Genomic DNA, 18,527 nt, shown 5'->3' on the forward strand with positions numbered 1-18,527 from the left:
GTGCTCGGTGGGGCGTTCACCTTGCTTACAACCCTGGTCAATCAGCAGAGCAAATCATGTCACGATTCCGGGAGGTTGTCACTATTTTCGTCTAGAGTTGAAACCACTAAACTACCCAGTGGATGCGTGTAAGCGCTGTGCTGGTGAAGTACCCTCCCATGCCGGTGCGCTTGTCACGGCCCGCATGGAGGGGGCGGCACGGATGGTGGGTCTAGATCCGTGCACTCTTGGGGACAAGTAACAAATTGCAGAATGTGTTGGTGGCTTTTTCTTGACTCGCAAGCGTGTTTGCTCTCATTAATTTCGCGTGTGGATTGCCTTGTCCCGGAATTATCTGAAAGGCCAGGTTTTGACAGTATAGTGACTGGGTGCGGCTTCACCTAAACTGGCCTTGGAACACTAGGTTGTGGTCGTGACTATTTCATTTTGACAACTAACCGGATTCATAAGGATCTTTTTCATCTGTCTCTCAGAGTGGGTATATCCTGATGCCGATCTTCATAATCCTCGGGTTTAATCTCATGCTGTCTCAGCTGCGAAGGCAGCAGAATATCCGGCGAAAGTCCCATGAAGCTAGAGTAACTATCAGTAGCATTGGCTATTGACAAAGGAGCTGAGACCGGGGCCAACAATAGAGACCGGGGGTAAGCTCTGAAGCACAAAGGCTTTATCAGGCCGCTCGAAAAAATGGCACTAAGGTGCTTATTGCATTGTTACTCGGAGAATTTACCTTATATCACGGACCACTGCCATTTGATTGCGGACGCACATTGCTCCTACCAAGACCGGAAGCTTCTTGTTCTACTGAGGAAAGTTGTTCAAAAATTGACGACCATTACATGGGATCGCCGGGAATTGGTAAATCACAAGACTGACTTCTTCCTGTTCTAGATCACAGATATCAAAAAGCTATAAATATAAACCTTGAAAAATGTGTGATACAACCAAAATAGAGTATTGGCCTGAGAGCGGGCTTCGTTTTCGAGCCTCATTAACCATCCCGAGCATAATCAAACCACCAACGCCGTTTCAATGAGAGGTGAAAAAGCCGATTTCTGTTTCCAGCAAGCCGAAAGATAAGAAATTCAGAACCGATGAGATTGCAATTAGAAAATGCTGTTCACAATGTTGGAGCCAACAGAAGCACCGGCGCCGAAAATCGCTGTATGCAGAGTTAGAAATCACTATTTCACCACCTCGAGGGGATACATACCAGCATTGCCAAGCTTCTTGCCGAATTTCTTGCCACCCTGTTCAAACTTGCTCTTCTGAGCCGGGTCGCTCGGGTTCACGGAAGATCCACTCTGGCTGACATCCAAGGGCATGTTTCCGTAGCTGGATTGAGGAGGAGGCATGGCCGCCGCAGCCTTCTCATCAATGACGTTCACGTAGGCCCTGGGGAAGATACCCTCCATGCCAGTCCGCTCGTTACGACCGCGCCACCCTGTAAACATATCATCAGTATTGGTCCCAACTTAGCCATGCGGGCGAAACATACAGTCGTCGTTCATGTGCTCGATCACCTGGACGCGATCATTCGGCGACAACGCCAAATCGCCGGCGTCGGTAGGGGTATAGGCATACAAGGCCGTGGCGAGAGAGAGGATAGGCGGGACTTGAGGGTAGGCGGGCGGGGGCTGCGGAGACGGGGAGGCATATTGGTTGTGAAGCTGAGCCTTCTCATTGAACGAGGTATTGGACATTTGTGTAGTAGGGGGTGAGTATGGAGCCTGAGGGAGCTGTGTGGGAACAGGCTGAACAGGTTCGGGCAGGGGCGCTGGCTGCAATGGTGAGGTCTGTCGCGGCTGCTGGCGAGCCAGGGCAGCGCGGGCGTCGGCCTCGTCGGGCAGTTGCGAAAGAATCGAGTTGAGCTGCGAAGGAGTAATGATAGAAGTGTCGACCAAGAACTCTAGCTCCTGTTTCCATCCTGTGTCAGTCACTTAGAAACGTGCAGGTACCGTGGAAGACGTACGTTCCGGACGATGCGTAGCGACCGGGTGGTCATGGCGGAGGTGAGCTCGCTCGCCATATCGAGGTACCCTTGAGATGAGCTTGTCGAGGTTTGATAGAGATTGGCAAGTGCCGCAGAGAGAAACGAAAGGGTAGAGGAAGAGACGAGACAGCGGAAACGGGCGACTTGGCAGAGATGGAAGTCGGCCCCGGTTGCTGGCACATGGAGTCGCATAGCCCCCAATGTCCACTTTATGCGCTGCTCTCACCACCAGTGCTGATTTTGCTCCGTAGATAAGCACCAGAAGGAAATTAGTTATACTCTACGTACGTAATCGAAAATAACCCACAAGAAGCAAAAGGAATTGCGAAAAGAAGGATTTTTATTAATATCATGGTGACCGTATCAGTATAACTAATATTACCACGACTAATACAGAATGGACAGTAGTTTACCGTATTGTATTGAAAGATCCTGCTGTCAATCTTTAGGTCACACTTGAAGTCGCCTTGTAACCTGTCAAGTTTCAATTGAAATGGAATCGTGACAGGAAACGCAAATAAATCACATATACCAACATTTTCGACGTTGCTGTCTCATTTAAACCTCGGCGTGAAAAGAAGCAGGTTCCCCGATTGTATTAGTGCAGGGGTTGGTTGGAGGATGTAGATAACATGTGAAACTGGAAGAAATAATAAGAATTTGAATTATAGGCCCATCCACGTCAGCCGGATAAATGAAACATCGAGCTGGCTGGTCTCCCGTTGGACTGGCAATGAGCGCACTCAGTGGAAACGGAGTCGGTCGTACCAAGAGAAGAGTTGTTTCCGAACGAGTTCCATTCGCGGACAACAGCTTCATTCCGTGCCATCTTTCGAAGCTAACCCTGGCATTTACTATAAGCTAAGGGAAATGTGACGTTTCGAACCAACAAACTATGAATTCATCCAGTCTGGAGGAGGGGTTGCATAAGCTTACATACATAAACGCCGTCGATGCTTATCCCCAGACCAACAAAACGCTGGAAATGCCAAGGCCAGCCTAAAAGCTGACTGCGTAAGCGAGGACTTATTAATTGATTTCAACCCTTCAAGTTGAGGCTCGATCCCATTTCTTTTCAGATCTTATTCGTACTGTCTATCTCATTAGTGACCTCTCATAAATGGCACCTACTATTCTTTCGTTCCTGGAATTTGGGAGGGAGCATCAGTGTTCGGCCCTATATCCTCTCTTCTCACTGCGGATGGCTTCATAACCGCGACTGCAGTTCTCCCTAGTACGGGGACCACGTCACCTGGGAATCCAACGATGAAAGACGACATCGCGGCTGTGCGGAATCATATTCAGCAACTTGTGCACCGAGGCGATGATGTACTATTAGCACTGCACTCCGCTGGTGGCTTTATTGGATTGGAAGCGAGGCTATGGAGGGGCTGACCAAAAAAGAGCGCCAGGAGCAAGGAGAGTGTGGCGGGGTCATCGGGATTGTTTTCATAGCTGGGGCAGTGTTCCCGGTCGGCTATCAGCATCAGCCGTTGCCTTTCGCTGTCATAGAGGTAGACACTCTCGTCTCTATGGTCATTTATAGACTGCTAATCTTTTTGTGGATCAGGGAGGGGCCTCCTACTGTGCACAGCCGGAGCTCCTGCTTTTCAATGACATCCCCGAAGAGGAAAAGGCAAAATGGCTGGCTGAACTTCGGCCGCAGCCCGCCCAGGGATGGGATGATGTGGTGTCATATACCGGTTGGAAGGATGTTCCAAGTACGTACCTGATATGCGAGGAAGATAAGCTCCTGCCGGCTACACTACAGGAAAAATTGGCAATGCTTGCAAACAGCAAGATTGAAAGGTGCAATGGAGGTCACCTCGCCCAATTAAGTCAACCTCAGAAAGTCATGGAAGTTATCAAGACGGCCTTGGCTTCGATTTGATTAGGCTCGGTATATAGAGGGGGAGGGGGAGGGGGGAGGGTTTAATTCGCGTCCAGGCTAGATAATTAAACCGTCTGGGCAACCGCCCCTTCAACTTGGCTTGTTTACAGGAAAACTTCTCGCAATTAAAAAGTGACAAAGAAAACAGGACGCTTAAATGGCGTCAAAACTAGCTATTTTTGGAGCCCAATTTACCGTCTCCTAGCATTGTGGTGTAATGGATTGGGCCTAGAAAATTCCGGCATGTCTATAATTGAGGCAATGAATCTAAAATTGCAAAGAATAAAATCGTACCGAATTCGTATAATAGCCGTCCCAAATGAGACCTCATGCCCCAAGATTTTCAAGCACGCTGGGCTTTCTCTTTGCTCTGGACCGAAGGAATGGTAGGCACAAATCGTCGAACAACAGTGATAACGCAGACTACAGCACAAGAGACCACCAGGAAGCCAGCAGAAGGAAATAATCGAATTTCGTTACTACCATCTTGATTCTCCGGGATGGGCATGTTCAGAGCCAACGCGAGGTCGGACGTCTCTGCGTGGACTTTCTCGGTCGCCGCTAAAGAGTCAGGCTCAGGCTCTGATTGTGCTGCCTCAATGGAATACCGACAAGCGGAAACAATTCCAGCTTCACAAAGTGAAATTTGCTTTTCTCGGTCATCTTTCCCATGCAAGATTATTCCCGGTTGTTGAACATAAGCCCGTAAAAGTCCGTTTGCCTCTAGGTCATGGTTGGCTTTTCGAGATTGAGCAGGTAGAAGCGAGGATATGGCTTCTATCCCATCGGTTGGTATTCGTTCGTGATAGTTGCGCTGTGCATAGCCAGAGTGGGAGGGTGCTGCGATTGCGATTTGAAATGCGATTTGAAATGCGAAGAGTAATACGAAAGAGAGGCGCGAGCGGAGAGACATGGGTGCTGCTGAGCGGACTCTGTGGCGCTGATAGAAGTAGGAAGAAGGCTGAAAGCCAAACAATTTTAATTGGTCTCGCAGGATATGAAGCACTATCTTTATAATAAACATTCACAGCAAGCCTTGAGTGCTGTCGATGTAAATGGTGTGGACCCAAGGAAACGATCAAGATCGACTGAGACCCGATGCGCAGCAACATTAGCAGATGGCATAAAGCCCCAGCTGGCAACGGAACTAGTTCCGGTACATTAGTTATCTAGTGCAATTTGTCAGCGTCGTCCGATGTGCTGACAGAACCGAATCCGAGTCCTGGCGGGAATCCTTGGCGCTGCCTTGGCATTCTTGGATCTCGTTTATCGATTCTAGGCCACGTTCTATCTGTAGGCAGCATAGTTATCCTTCGCCTTGATTTGTTTAGACATAAGGATCTATTTTCGAGAGACTGGCTGTTCACCCCCTCTACGTGCGCCACAGATTCGCAGACCCACAACAAACACATCCACTTGTCGACAATTACCAACGCGATTTCTCAGTTGCGCGAATTCGGCGGAATTTACCACATCAATGATGCTGCCCAGGTGTTATGGATGCCCCCAAACCTCATAAGATTGTGGCGCAGTTCGTCATCAAAATCACTCTCCATGGAAATAAAGTTATCCCTTATGCTAGCAAATGGAAAATTCTGGAACCACATAAACTGAACACCCGAAGTTTAGTTGAGCGTGGACTCGAGGAAACATGATCTGCCGGGATATTGGGGTTCGTCTGGTTTAAACGCGAATGAGTTATCATTAAGTACCTCTCCCATGTAGATATCGACATTAACCCTGGGACCAATGGTCCGGCTCACGGCCTGCCCATAGGCGCCCCCCGTGTGGTCAGTCCTACCGCTATCCGCCTATAGAACGCCTATAGGCGCCATTAAATACCCATTAAACACCTTGTTCTGCCTGATTTGGCCTGGATTCTCTGCAAATCGCTTCTTGTTTCGATGGGTGGATCATTCACCTAGCATGATCTTACCTCCAAAATCATACAATCTCACTCTCGTGTCATGTTCAAGTTTCCCATCCGCCGAGGGCTTTTCGTCCTGGCTCCCTTCGTATATGTATAACAATGGCATCACATTGTTTTTCCACATGGGAAGCATGGCTCTTCGACTCTTCAACATGGTACCTATCAAGGTAATAATACCTAGCAGCCATACTAGAACTGGGAGAGCAAGCCATTGCCAATGCACAGCAACAAACGTCATGTTCGTCATTGCCTGGCCCACGGCGGTAGAGTTCGATTCTATACCAGGCCACGAAGACGGTGTCGAGTCCCGAAATGTTTTTGAAATTGCAGCAGCGGCGTTCTCCATAGCACAGCGGAGTTTCTCGATGCCTATGCCCGTACAGCCGGTGATGTTCGAGACTCCGATGGACTGCATGAAATCGGCGCTGGCATATACAGAACCCTGAACCGGAAGGAAAATAGTCCTGTCCAGACTTGAAGACACGCTGCCTGCAAAGAAATTCGCAAAGAAGTTATCCATTGTACCAATTGTTGGTGCTGAAATCAGAAAAGTTGTATTTTTCTCAATGCCCATTTCCGGTCCCCAAGGAGGGTGAAGACAGTACCCGGGCGCCGTTTCGGAGAAAATACCGTGCTTCCAGACAGATAATGTGTCTTGGTGGTAGATGCCACCAGTGACTGCTGGGCGAAGTCTTCGGACTATGGGTTGGAGGATGCATCATTCCATTGCTTGCCATTTGGTGGAGGATGTGAATTCGGATCCAATAGTATCCTCCTCGACTAACTGATCGGGGGCGATAATATGGAAGTGGCCAAAAGGGGTTTCTTCGTGGATGATAGCAAGTTCGCTCATGCCTGCAACGATAGCGGTAGCCAATGGTGAGTTCTCAATAAATGTGGCAGAGATTTGGCTCATTGTGGAATTATATTGAAGATAGATAGAGCAGTTGCGGGAGCCAGCCCATTCAACACCGTCTGTGACATTGTGGCATTGGAAGTTCAAGTATTCTGTAACATTAGAACATACGGCCTGCATCTCCAGTGAAGAGATCGGATCCCATGTGCAATTTCCAGTGCTGCACGTATAACTAGGAATTGACCATGGCTTCGATGAGTCGCTGTTGAATACCGAATTGTAGAAGTTGGCTTTGAGTGCTGGATCTACATAACTCTGTAGTATGCGTCCTGATGAGCGACATTCATGACTGGAGGAGCGCTTTTCGACATACCTCCTCCCATGCCATATTCTGCGCCGAGGGCGTCGTACACAGAGTTTCTTGATACAATCGCTGTTTGCGAGGAATCGGGCATGAGCTTAGGGTAATAGTGAATAAGGTTCTGGGTGAAGGGGTCGAAAGCGAGCGCAAGAATGACGGCCAGACCCCCCGCAGTAGCGAAATGTCCACACCATGAGTGATCAGCCGTAGAAAGGCTACAAGGGAATTACACACCTTGCACGTAAATTCCAAACCAGCTCCAGACTGCCAAAAAGACCTCGACTAGCTCCATCGAAAGTTCGCAAATCAGACATGGGCCGCGACTTCTGGGTGAACCACAGCCACTTCAGTTGTCCTAGACTCTCGCTAATAGCGAATAAGACACATCCTTTGGAGATAGTACTCAACCACGATATCAAGGAGTTAAGTGACATGTACCCCCAGTTGGGTTGAGGGTGATGATTATGGAAGGCTAAAACTCCAATAATGGCGATCAAAAGGGCTGTGGCTAGACAGATAGCCAGTAGCTCCCACACAAATAAACTCGACACTAGCTTCCATACAGATGGTCTTTTTTGGACTTTCCGTAGATGATTCTCATCGGCTGCGTCAGCGTGTACAAGTGATTCGCTTGCTGGTTCATGTGGACTGGTAGGAGCTTGCGCTAGTTGCTCAGTCTGTTTGGTCGGTTGCATATTGAATTGGCGCTGTTATGGGCGGTTTGCGGCAAAGGTAAGGGGCAACAACGCAAGGTTTTGTAGAACTAGAGCACGTCAAACACCTGCTAAAAATGGACCCGTATATCAAATCAATCACGTTCTAAGCCTTCGTAGCATGCAGATCAGTTGCCATTCGCCAGTTTGTTTTCCCGGAGATGTGGATCATTTGGGGATAGTTTGGGGGCCATGTAGCTTCCCTACTGCAAAGCCTCTATGCCGCATGCCTTAACAGGTAAGTGAGTCCGTTGTGGGTCTATGGGCGAGTCATGCCAGACACTCAGGCCCCGAAGGAGTCGGGGATGCCCGCTGATGAGATTTGACAGAATGACCGGCTCCGATACTGTTGCGAAGACACAAGAAATGTTAAGCTTTTGAAGTGGGTCGAGATCTAAGTGTACTTGAGATTAAACATTCGTGCTGAGCAACTCGCTCAGAACGTTCGGCGTATATCTTGGGACAAGCCGAGAAATCCTAACTGTATGCCTTAATGTACTTTGGTCATGGAGGGATCTTTTGTAGGAGGAACTGTGGATGCAACCCATAATTCAGCCGCATGCACCGTAGTACAGATAGCGCATGTATTATGAGGTATTCGTGCCTTCCAGCGCCCCCATGCCGCTTCCCCTATGGATGCGCCACGGATCCAGGACCGCTGCGTTTATAAATTCTGTATTCCGTCTGAACTCGACGAAAATGATGGTCGCGGGGTGAAAGACGGTTAAGCCGTGGCGCACCCATACCGGAGCTGCTTTTCTGGCGTAAGAATTGAAGATCAACCACACTAGCTGATTGATGCAACGTATCGACAACATGCGGTACGAGGCAAACGATACTTGCTGCCTCATAATCGGTTGAATAAATGACAATTCCTTCCCGCAGTTCTACCCCTTACTCGCCATTCACCTTTCTTGCTAGCCAAGCCAGGCTAGCCGACGAAGCGGGGCAAAGACGTGAGGCTGTATTACTAGACGGTATTACAGCTTTGGGGGCCATTGTTTTGCCTGCACTGACGAGCGGCATGAGACACGAAAGGACATCTGGTGTGATATCTATCGAGGTGGTATCCGGCAATACGTGGAGTAACCCTTACAATAAACAGAAACTGGATTCCATCTGTATGAATAAGTTCATTTTCCTTATGACGAATTGCTTGTGACATGGGATCAATCGAGGGCCCCTCTTTCCCTAAAGAATCATGGCACTTGTAGATCATTGTTAGTGAAACTTCGGGCGTTAGAAGGTCAGCTCCAATTGAATTATATAGGATAGGAGAGATCTAGGAATGGGAGCTGGCTATTATAGACTTTGTTAATAGGAATAGATTGGCGCGAGCTATGTAAATTCATTGAAATATGCCATTCTTTGCCCAGCTCTTGCCCTATGCTTTTAGTGTACTTTTGCTTCTTAAGCCTGCGGGACCAACAAATGATGATGCGATTTCAAGCGATGAAACCATAGACGCATTCAAGTCTCAAGCACTCTGCTCCCCCATTACTCGAGTAACCGCCACACCGTCCTGGTTTCCATAAATCAGTATTTCATTTAGATGGACCACGGGAGAAATGAGACGTACCTTTCCAAACGTAGTGTCAAATTCAGAAACAGTGGTCTCATACACGAGATTCGGGTTTGGTGTGAGCGATCCAACATCCAGCTTCTTGACCAACTCTCTCTTCTGCCCAGTCGTGGCCTGCACCCACTCCAAATACTCCGGTGCGCCAGGCATGATCACATTATCAGCGAGGAGCACCGAGGTCCCGGGAATCAAGACATCTAATTCTTCAAGCAGCCACAAATCTGGTCGATACAACTTTTGCCAGTGATCAATGAAAATCATCTCTACCTGAGTAATTTCCTTGCGATCACGAACAAGCTCCCGCAGGACCTCATCGCTGGGCCCGACAAGAATGCGAACTGTATCACGTAGCCCAGCTAAATCAACAAGCTGGTTGGCGACAGCAGCCACTTCTGGGTTTTTCTCAATGCTCAAGAACTGCTTTCCTCCATTCGCTCGGATCGCGTCGCCGAAAAGAATGGCAGAGTAGCCCACGTAACCGCCGAGTTCGATCATCACCGATGGCTTGCGTTCTGCGATCAGATCGGTTACGAACGCTCCCTTGACAGCACCAACATTCATGAGAATGTTGAACTCTGAGTGGTAATCATCGATGGCAGCGATGACCTTTTGCGGGTTTCCGCGCAGTTGCTTGATGTCTGGTCGGTTATGAATGTAGTGGAGGAGGTCAACCTCGCGGCCATCCTAACCCTCATTAGAATTGGGAATCTCAAAAACTCAATATTGAACCTACCAGAGCAAGGGCCTTCGGGCCCAGGGTGTGAGCAGGCGGAGCGTTTGGTCGGTTCGACATCGTGCTTTTCTCTCGCGCGGAAGTTGATACTAATTGTCCCGGATATGATGCGTTGTGAAAGCTGTGGTTAATTGTCGCTGTAGTCTACTTAGATGACTCGATTATTCCTAAATACTTATAGTTCTATACAGGCACACCATGTCTCTCGGTGTTTCTGGAGATATGTACCTTTTGGGATTCCTGGAGATATGGGACTCAAAAAGGAAACCCCGAGTCCAAGATTAACTTTCCGGTCGGAGATAGGCGACATGTCGATCCTCCGAGCCGTGGGCTTTGGAGACAATATCTAGACACCGATATCTCACTTACTTTCTTTCTACTTCATTTGAATCACATTGCATTGTTTTGTTCCCAGCCTTGCGGGGTTAAGCGTGTTCGGACCTTGATCGTTCGATCGGAGATGACTACAAGGCTCTACATTGATTACACGGATAATTGAAAACGATCAGAAGACCGGCCTGTGGGAAGCAAATAGACGATACGTTTCCTTCAAATTCGATTCAGGTTGAGTGCAGGCCACTGCCGCGAAATAGGTCGACATCTGCCCGCCTGTTACGAAGGTACCGTGCGTGCATCCCCACTCAGCCTCTCTGCGGGGCAGTCGGGGTCCTAAACGGGAGAATCGATGAGTTTGGCCCCTAGCGACACAGGGTTAAAGATGAGTCAACATGATTTGAAAATGACACCAAACGGGGCAATTGCATTTCTCGTGGCCTGTAGGGTATCGCTGAGGGTTCAATGCAATGGCCCTAGGGGTATGACATCAAGTGGGTCGGTGAGATCACAACATTATACCGATGATTTCATCTAGGATATGGCTAGTCGTTGAAAAGATCAGGTAGACTTACCGAAGTAGTGAGTAAGGAGGATGAGAGAATTGAAAGAGATCCAATTGTGCCGCGCGCTTATTCAGAAGTGCTTGTGGCAAAGGCTCATTTAGTGAAAAACAAATGTGGCAACATGGGTAGGGCAGCCGAACGGCACCAAATCTTTGACATCGCCCCCAACTCATAGCTCCCGACGGAATGTCATGAAAAGAGGCGGAATTAATCATGGAGTTAAGTAAGAATGCATTTATAAGCCAAAAAGTAGATATAAAGACGGAGATAACTGAATACAGCGAGCATCAGTCGATTGTTCTGTGATTACACTAAGCCTAAACGGGTTAGCGCGTGACTCTCTCCCTCGAGAAGCTTCTGTGCCGCCAGTATAAATTGCATCTTCAACCTCACGCGAGCGTCGACATACCCCACCTACCCCCTCCAACCCACCACATCCTCAGATCACCGTCAAATCACTCATACAAAATGGAAGACTGGAACTCCGTTACCAAGATTGGCAGCAAGACCCGCGGCGGCGCCGGTGGCCCCCGTGAGACTGTCGTCAAGGGCAAGAGCGCCTTGAACGCCGCCCAGCGCTCTGGCGGTATCCTCGCAACTGAGAAGAAGTACACCACCGGCAATGTCGTAAGTTGAACCGTCCCAAACCGCCTCCTTCCATACAGTGAACTAATTCTCCCCCCACAGTCCGCGAAGGCAGGAGCCCCCGAGGGCCAGCACTTGACCAAGGTCGACCGCAGCGACGACATCATCAAGCCCAAGACCGTCGGTTACGCCGTCGCCGAGGCAATCAAGAAGCGCCGCAACGAGGACGGTTACAAGATGACGCAGAAGGAGCTGGCCACCAAGTGCAACACCACCATCACCATCGTGCAGGACTTCGAGCGGGGCACTGCGACGCCGGACCAGAAGGTTCTCGGTGCGATGGAGCGCGTGCTCAACGTCAAGCTCCGTGGTACCGACATTGGTGCAGAGAAGTTCCCCAAGAAGAAATAAACTCGGATCGGGGGTGAGCCCACGGCTTTAACTTCTTGGGGATGAGACCGGGACAAATTAAAGTTTCTTTGCTTTTCTGGTTTTCTGATGATTGATATGTCCTCCTCCTGTTTTTCCCACGAGATGAAATGAGCTGTCTTTTTTGGGTTTCCTTTTCTGATGGTCGGATTAGCGCTGGCCTTGCATGGAAATGGGCTTAGAGAAATTTTCATAAAAATGTATAAATGAGATACCTCGAATTCAACCTTTTGAAACATCTTCTTTCTAGGATAAGTAGAGTGGCAACCTTTGCGGATGTTCCGAGGTTGTTTCAGTATACAGGGTCGAGATATGCAGTCTAGCACTTGTGTGATGAAGATACAGGGAGAGAGAATGAGCCGTGTATCTTTACGAGATTCCGAGGGTTGTCATTTTGAATGTAGTAGTTTGGATGAGGAAGGCAAAAACATGGCACGAATCCCAGCAGTTTCCCCCTGTTCAAACCACCCAACGAGTTGCCCTGGGTGTCCAGAATGATGAACATGCAATGCAAGTCATGGGCTGTTTTGTGACATTTGAACCTATGTACAGAGGTGTCGGCCGACTCTACAAATATACAGCCTAGTAAACCAGTGTTTGAAGTTTTGAAAAGCTTCGTATTGTCTATGTCGTGATATGCATATCCTCCGCTGGTACCCTAGGGTAACAGTGGCTCCACACGCACCTCGGAAGGAACTCATATCTGGCGAACCCAGAATGTGAAGCAAGCCATCTTTTATTAAACCAAATCAATAACAAAGGGGGTACCAACTCCGGTTGATCATGTAATCAAGAAATGAGAAACCGTGCCTCGAAAGGTCATCGTCTCATCTCTATGCCAGACTCGTAGGGGAAAAAAAAGCGTCCCGAGCCTTGTTCGCATCATAAAACACATACACACAAGCGCATGACTCGAATCTTCTGTACTTTTTCGGTCGTATCTTCATTCCCTTACTTCCGCAGCTGCTCCCGCTCCACCTCGTACATGAAGTCGAAGTACGGCTTATCGAAGTGGTGGATACGCACGTAACCGTCCTCACCACCAGAGGCGTAGGCAGTACCGGCGGGGTGAACGTCGATGGTGTTGAGGGGACCGAAGTGGCCACGGACACGGCCGATCTCATCTTCGAAGATCTTGTGGTAGAAGCGAGCCTCGAATTTACCCTGGCGAGCAGAGGTAGTTGTGACATCCATGGCGGCCTGACCACCACCCAAAATCACGTAGTCCTTCTTCGGGGTGATAGCGGCGGAGTTGAGGGGAGTGTCGGCGGGGTAGGTCTTCATGATGGCGAGGTTGCGAGCGGAAATAAGCTAAGGGTTGTTAGAGGAAGCTGCGTGCTAGAAATGCTTCAGATGTGCCTACCTTCGCGGACTTGTCTTTCGAGGCGGTAAGGAAGGACGTGCGGTCTTGGGAGAATTGGATGTCGTTGATCTGGTGGTCGAACTCGTGGGCCTGGACGTTCTCCAGCTGCTCACCGGTCTGCGCAACATGTCAGCTTTGATGCTTGTTTGGACGATCCAGAATCAACCTACCTTCGGGTCATACTGGCTGACGCTGCCATCCTCGTGTCCCGCAATGATGTACTTGGCGAGGAAGCTCCACCCTGCGACTGTCGCCTTGCTGTCCTCACAAGTAATGCGCAAACTCGGTTCGTCGGCCTGATCCTCGAGGTTGCCCAACTTGCCGTCACCGTACTTAATATCGAGAACGACAATGGTACCCAGGTAACCCATACGCTTCTCCGTCACAGCCAACAGCTTGCTGCCATCCGGGGAAAATGCCACGCGCTTCACAGCCGTCGGGAAATCCCACACCTTCACGCATTCGCCAGTCTTAATGTTCCATAGCCGCACGGTGTTGTCTGCTGATCCAGTCGCAAGAAGAACGGTGTTGGGGCTGACATCGACAGTCCAGATGGCACCCTGGTGACCCTGGTAGGTTCCGAGACGCTCGCCGTTGGCGGACCACCATGCGCACACAATCTTATCCTTCGCCACCGAGAAGAGGAGGTCGCCATCGCTGTTGAACTTGATCTGATTCAGGGACCGTTCCTGTAACCCGAAAGGGTCGTTGTTAGTTTGTGGATCCGACGGTGGGAGAATTCGCACGTACATGGCCGGAAAGCAAAATAGGCCGCATCTTGAATGGGTCAAGAGTTTACGACCGGAGATCGCAGAGAAAGGATTGACTGAGGAGGGGTGGTTGTAGGAGGAGGGCGGGTATACCGGGGGGTCAATCTCGTCAACCTCACTTTCTTTGACTAGTGAATTTGATCGCACACTCGCCCAGTCAGCGCCAAGACTCGACCGTATCGAATCCCGCTTTTCGGAGCTTTCATTGTTCCGGTATCTACACGTGACCGTACCCCTCTGCCCTAACCCTATCCGCGGTGCTACTTTAATCCGGGGCCCGGGCAGATCGCCATGACTCATCCGAAGATCTCCTTCGCTGCCTTAGGCGACGATCCCTTGCTGTAGACATCCCCGTCGGAAGCCGAGACTCGTACGAGGACCAAGAGCAATGTAGCAGCGCCGGAGCGTGCGGGGTATATTTTAACGTTACTGAGAAGGTTGCGCGTGCTCTAACAGTTGCTCTGATTCTTTCCATCTCCTCAACGAGCTGGTGAGATTCCTTGTGGTCCCGATCGCAAACAAAGTCACCGAGGATTATCGCCCCAAAAGAGGCATTCGTATTCATGGCACCTTTCCCCGCCGCGGGTCCCCGCCATCACTTTTTCCTTAAAGTGCGCGCGGTCAATTTTCGTCTCCCCACCTTCTCTCCGCGGTCTCCTCTCTCCTTTAAGCACTTTTCCTCCGCACGAGGGGTTAGACGATCAATTGTACGGTTGTCTGCTCCGTCTCCACCGAGTGGTTTTTTAATCTCGCCGGCCGCCGCTTCTCATCGCACCCTTGGCAGCTCCGCAATCATGGCGTCCAAGATCGATGGCACCGCAATTGCCAAGAGCATCCGCGAAGGTCTTAAGGCTGAGATTGAGAAGACTCAGGAGTCCAACCCCAGATTCAAGCCTAACCTGGTCATCTTCCAGGGTAAGCTCATCCCCGACGCCATATGAGGATTCACACATGAGTCAATGGCTAATTTTGATTCTGATATATAGTTGGCAATCGGTCCGATTCCAGTCAGTTACCTTCTACGGAGCAGTGCTCGAGAGCACTCAGCTAATGCGGTCCAGGTACCTATGTGCGCATGAAGCTGAAGGCCGCCCAGGAGGTAATTGTGCCCTCTTATCAAACCCCACAATTGATTCTGTCTGACATCAACCCTTAAAGGCAAACATCATCTGCACTTTGAACAACATCTCCGAGTCGAGCACGGAGTCGGAGCTGCTCCAGGAGATCATCAAGGCCAACAATGACCCCGCCGTGCACGGTATTTTGGTCCAATTGCCCCTCCCTAGCCACATGTCGGAGCACACCATCACCTCGGCGGTCTCAGATGAGAAGGATGTCGATGGATTCGGCGCAATTAACATTGGTGAGCTCGCCAAGCGTGGCGGCCGCCCGCTCTTCATTCCATGCACCCCGCTTGCTGTGATGGAGCTGCTGAAGGCTAGCGGTGTCGACCCTGCCGGCAAGGAGGCTGTTGTTCTTGGTCGCAGCGACATTGTCGGTAGTCCCGTCAGCTACCTGCTGAAGAATGCCGATGCCACCGTCACCGTGTGCCACTCCAAGACCCCCGATATCGCGCGCATCGTGAAGAGCGCCGACATCGTTGTCGCTGCCATTGGAAAGACTGAGATGGTTGTGGGCGACTGGCTGAAGCCCGGTGCTGTCGTCATTGACGTCGGTATCAACTACAAGCCCGATGAGACCAAGAAGTCTGGACAGCGTCTCGTCGGCGATGTCGAGTTCGAGTCGGCCTCCCGGGTGGCTTCGCAGATCACCCCGGTTCCCGGCGGTGTTGGCCCTATGACCGTGGCCATGCTGCTGAAGAACGTGGTTCACTCCGCTAAGACATACTTCGAAAAGCAGAAGGACCGCCGCATCACTCCGCTTCCCATTCGATTGGAGAGCCCTGTCCCTTCTGACATCGCGATCTCCCGAGCTCAGTACCCCAAGGCCATTACCAAGATTGCCTCAGAGGTTGGCATTGCCTACCACGAGCTGGAGCCCTACGGCCACACCAAGGCCAAGGTCAGCCTCGATGTTCTGGACCGCCTCGCCCACCGCCGCAACGGACGCTATGTGCTGGTCTGCGGCATTACACCTACTCCTCTTGGCGAGGGCAAATCGACTACAACTCTGGGTCTTACTCAGGCCCTCGGTGCCCACCTGAACCGTGTCACCTTTGCCAACGTCCGCCAGCCTAGCCAGGGCCCGACCTTCGGCATCAAGGGCGGAGCCGCTGGTGGTGGCTACAGTCAGGTTATTCCTATGGACGAGTTCAACCTGCACTTAACCGGTGACATTCACGCCATCACTGCCGCCAACAACCTTCTCGCTGCGGCCATTGAGACCCGTATGTTCCACGAGTCTACACAAAAGGACGGCGCTCTCTACAAGCGTTTGGTGCCCGCCAAGAATGGCAAGCGCGAGTTTAAGCCTGTCATGTTCCGCCGCCTGGAGAAGCTTGGTATCCAGAAGACCAACCCCGATGAACTGACCGAGGACGAACTCCGCCGGTTCGCCCGCCTAGACATTGACCCGGAGACGATTACCTGGCGTCGCGTGCTGGATGTCAACGACCGTCACCTGCGCGGTATCACCGTTGGCCAGGCCCCTACCGAGAAGGGTCTTTCCCGCGAGACCGGCTTCGATATCTCTGTTGCCAGTGAATGTATGGCTATTCTCGCCCTGAGCAACAACCTAGCGGACATGCGCGAGCGCCTCGGTCGCATGGTCGTGGCCACCTCCAAGAACGGCGACCCCGTTACCTGTGACGACATCGGTGCCGGTGGCGCCCTTGCTGCCCTCATGAAGGATGCTATCAAGCCCAACCTGATGCAGAGCTTGGAAGGAACTCCCGTTCTGGTTCACGCCGGCCCTTTCGCCAACATCAGTATCGGAGCTAGCTCGGTTATTGCCGATAAGCTGGCTCTGAAGCTGGCCGGTACCGAGCCAGATGAGGACCACGACGCCCAGACCGGTTTCGTGGTCACTGAGGCTGGCTTCGACTTCACCATGGGTGGTGAGCGTTTCTTCAACATCAAGTGCCGATCATCGGGACTATCTCCCGATACCGTTGTCATTGTGGCTACGGTCCGTGCGCTGAAGGTGCACGGCGGCGGTCCCGAGATCACCCCCGGAGGCGCTCTGCACGAGGTCTACCGCACCGAGAACGTGGAGATCCTCCGCAAGGGATGTGTCAACCTGCGCAAGCACATCGCCAATGCCAAGCAGTACGGCATCCCGGTTGTCGTCGCGATTAACAAGTTCGAGACTGACACCGAGGCTGAGATCAATGTCATCAAGGAAGAGGCCATTGCTGCTGGTGCCGAGGACGCCGTCCCGGCGAACCACTGGGCTGAGGGTGGAGCCGGCGCCATTGACCTGGCCAAGGCCGTTCTGGCTGCCAGCTCCAAGCCCAAGAACTTCCAGTTGCTGTACGACCTGAACGGCAGCATCCAGGAGCGCATTGAGCGCATCGGCAAGTCCATGTACGGTGCCGACAAAGTCGAGTTCAGCGAGCTGGCCCAGAAGAAGGTGGACACCTACACCAAGCAGGGCTTCGCCAACCTGCCGATCTGTATCGCCAAGACACAATACTCGCTCAGTCACGACCCGGCCCTGAAGGGAGCCCCGACCGGCTTCACCGTGCCCATCCGGGACGTCAGATTGGCCGTTGGCGCAGGGTATCTGTAAGTTTCCCCACACGCACCGACCTTATAATTCTCCCTATGTGCTAACTCGGCCCAGTTACGCCCTGGCGGCCGACATCCAGACGATCCCCGGACTGCCCACGGCACCGGGCTATCTTAATGTGGACATCGATCCCGAGACCGGGGAAATCGACGGACTGTTCTAGACGGTACTTTTTGTCCGATTTAGGTTGGATGGATTGGAGCTTGTATATACACCCATCGGTTATTGCCCGTGGTCTTCAACACATACAGTACCAGGATAATCCAGCGTCCGATCGGAGCGGGATCTTTAGACGGAGACATTTTCAGCAGTGGAAGCAGCTGGGATTCAAATCAATTGCATATTACATCGTCCATGGTCCTCCCTACGTGCAAAAAAAGATGGTGCAATTCGGGAGATCGTTTCCCGTAGTCAAATGAAGATCTTCGGTGAAGCCGCGGAGAGTCGCTCCGAGCTCCGGGAAAGCTCTAAAGCCGGGGCGGGTCGGTGGAGGAGTGTACGACGCCTCTCACTCGTCTGAATAGCAGATCGATCGTGAGTCAGGAGCCTCTGGAAGTCTTACCTAGGCAATTGGGGAAGTGAAAATCAAATAAAATTAGAGCACGGAAGAGTCTCGTGACGTCCGGCTTCGGCGCTTGCAACGGAAGAAACGGTTCAAAAGAGACGACACGCGCGCTGATTTCCCCAGACAAGGCTCTTTATTTCTCTTTCGCCTCCAGCTACACTACTGCT

At 51.1% G+C, this 18,527-nt stretch overlaps 8 protein-coding genes across 8 annotated transcripts; 3 read left to right on the forward strand and 5 right to left on the reverse strand.

The window, feature by feature from the left end:
- Positions 1-1,106: 1,106 nt before the first annotated feature.
- On the reverse strand, positions 1,107-2,005 carry N7498_007046 (SH3 domain-containing protein; the record flags this gene model as incomplete). The annotated part of the gene is made up of 4 exons (XM_058454108.1): positions 1,107-1,162; positions 1,214-1,444; positions 1,499-1,916; positions 1,973-2,005. The coding sequence occupies 4 exons, from the start codon at positions 2,003-2,005 to the stop codon at positions 1,107-1,109; spliced, it is 738 nt and encodes a 245-aa protein (XP_058306357.1).
- Positions 2,006-3,375: 1,370 nt separating this feature from the next.
- On the forward strand, positions 3,376-3,884 carry N7498_007047 (alpha/beta hydrolase; the record flags this gene model as incomplete). The annotated part of the gene is made up of 2 exons (XM_058454109.1): positions 3,376-3,528; positions 3,564-3,884. The coding sequence occupies 2 exons, from the start codon at positions 3,376-3,378 to the stop codon at positions 3,882-3,884; spliced, it is 474 nt and encodes a 157-aa protein (XP_058306358.1).
- Positions 3,885-4,227: 343 nt separating this feature from the next.
- On the reverse strand, positions 4,228-4,797 carry N7498_007048 (uncharacterized protein; the record flags this gene model as incomplete). Its single annotated transcript, XM_058454110.1, has 1 exon — positions 4,228-4,797. One exon carries the CDS (start codon positions 4,795-4,797, stop codon positions 4,228-4,230), a length of 570 nt encoding a protein of 189 aa, XP_058306359.1.
- A 1,735-nt stretch (positions 4,798-6,532) lies between these two features.
- On the reverse strand, positions 6,533-7,674 carry N7498_007049 (uncharacterized protein; the record flags this gene model as incomplete). The annotated part of the gene is made up of 3 exons (XM_058454111.1): positions 6,533-6,975; positions 7,044-7,246; positions 7,595-7,674. The coding sequence occupies 3 exons, from the start codon at positions 7,672-7,674 to the stop codon at positions 6,533-6,535; spliced, it is 726 nt and encodes a 241-aa protein (XP_058306360.1).
- Positions 7,675-9,221: 1,547 nt separating this feature from the next.
- Positions 9,222-10,119, reverse strand: N7498_007050 (O-methyltransferase; the record flags this gene model as incomplete). Its single annotated transcript, XM_058454112.1, has 3 exons — positions 9,222-9,266; positions 9,324-10,010; positions 10,060-10,119. The coding sequence occupies 3 exons, from the start codon at positions 10,117-10,119 to the stop codon at positions 9,222-9,224; spliced, it is 792 nt and encodes a 263-aa protein (XP_058306361.1).
- A 1,307-nt stretch (positions 10,120-11,426) lies between these two features.
- Positions 11,427-11,954, forward strand: mbf1 (multiprotein-bridging factor 1; the record flags this gene model as incomplete). The annotated part of the gene is made up of 2 exons (XM_058454113.1): positions 11,427-11,585; positions 11,646-11,954. 2 exons carry the CDS (start codon positions 11,427-11,429, stop codon positions 11,952-11,954), a joined length of 468 nt encoding a protein of 155 aa, XP_058306362.1.
- Positions 11,955-12,566: 612 nt separating this feature from the next.
- On the reverse strand, positions 12,567-14,243 carry tif34 (translation initiation factor eIF3 subunit i). The gene is made up of 4 exons (XM_058454114.1): positions 14,086-14,243; positions 13,506-14,024; positions 13,336-13,452; positions 12,567-13,283 (listed from the first exon to the last, which is right to left on the reverse strand). The coding sequence occupies exons 1-4, from the start codon at positions 14,110-14,112 to the stop codon at positions 12,924-12,926; spliced, it is 1,023 nt and encodes a 340-aa protein (XP_058306363.1). The 5' UTR covers positions 14,113-14,243; the 3' UTR covers positions 12,567-12,923.
- Positions 14,244-14,668: 425 nt separating this feature from the next.
- On the forward strand, positions 14,669-18,053 carry N7498_007053 (C-1-tetrahydrofolate synthase; the record flags this gene model as incomplete). The annotated part of the gene is made up of 5 exons (XM_058454115.1): positions 14,669-15,020; positions 15,092-15,112; positions 15,167-15,204; positions 15,264-17,791; positions 17,850-18,053. 5 exons carry the CDS (start codon positions 14,669-14,671, stop codon positions 17,956-17,958), a joined length of 3,048 nt encoding a protein of 1,015 aa, XP_058306364.1. The 3' UTR covers positions 17,959-18,053.
- Positions 18,054-18,527: the final 474 nt, after the last annotated feature.

The sequence above is a fragment of the Penicillium cinerascens genome (genome assembly GCF_028974065.1).
Source record: "Penicillium cinerascens strain IBT 15544 chromosome Unknown contig_9_segment0_segment0, whole genome shotgun sequence".
NCBI lineage: Eukaryota > Fungi > Ascomycota > Eurotiomycetes > Eurotiales > Aspergillaceae > Penicillium > Penicillium cinerascens.

Excerpts from the sequence above, each read along its gene's own strand:
- tif34 (XM_058454114.1), bottom strand. The coding sequence starts at position 14,112 with ATGCGGCCTATTTTGCTTTCCGGCCAT. Across the intron at positions 14,025-14,085 it reads CTATTTTGCTTTCCGGCCAT|GAACGGTCCCTGAATCAGAT; the intron begins GTACGTGCGAAT and ends TTCGGGTTACAG. Across the intron at positions 13,284-13,335 it reads CGAAAGACAAGTCCGCGAAG|CTTATTTCCGCTCGCAACCT; the intron begins GTAGGCACATCT and ends AACAACCCTTAG.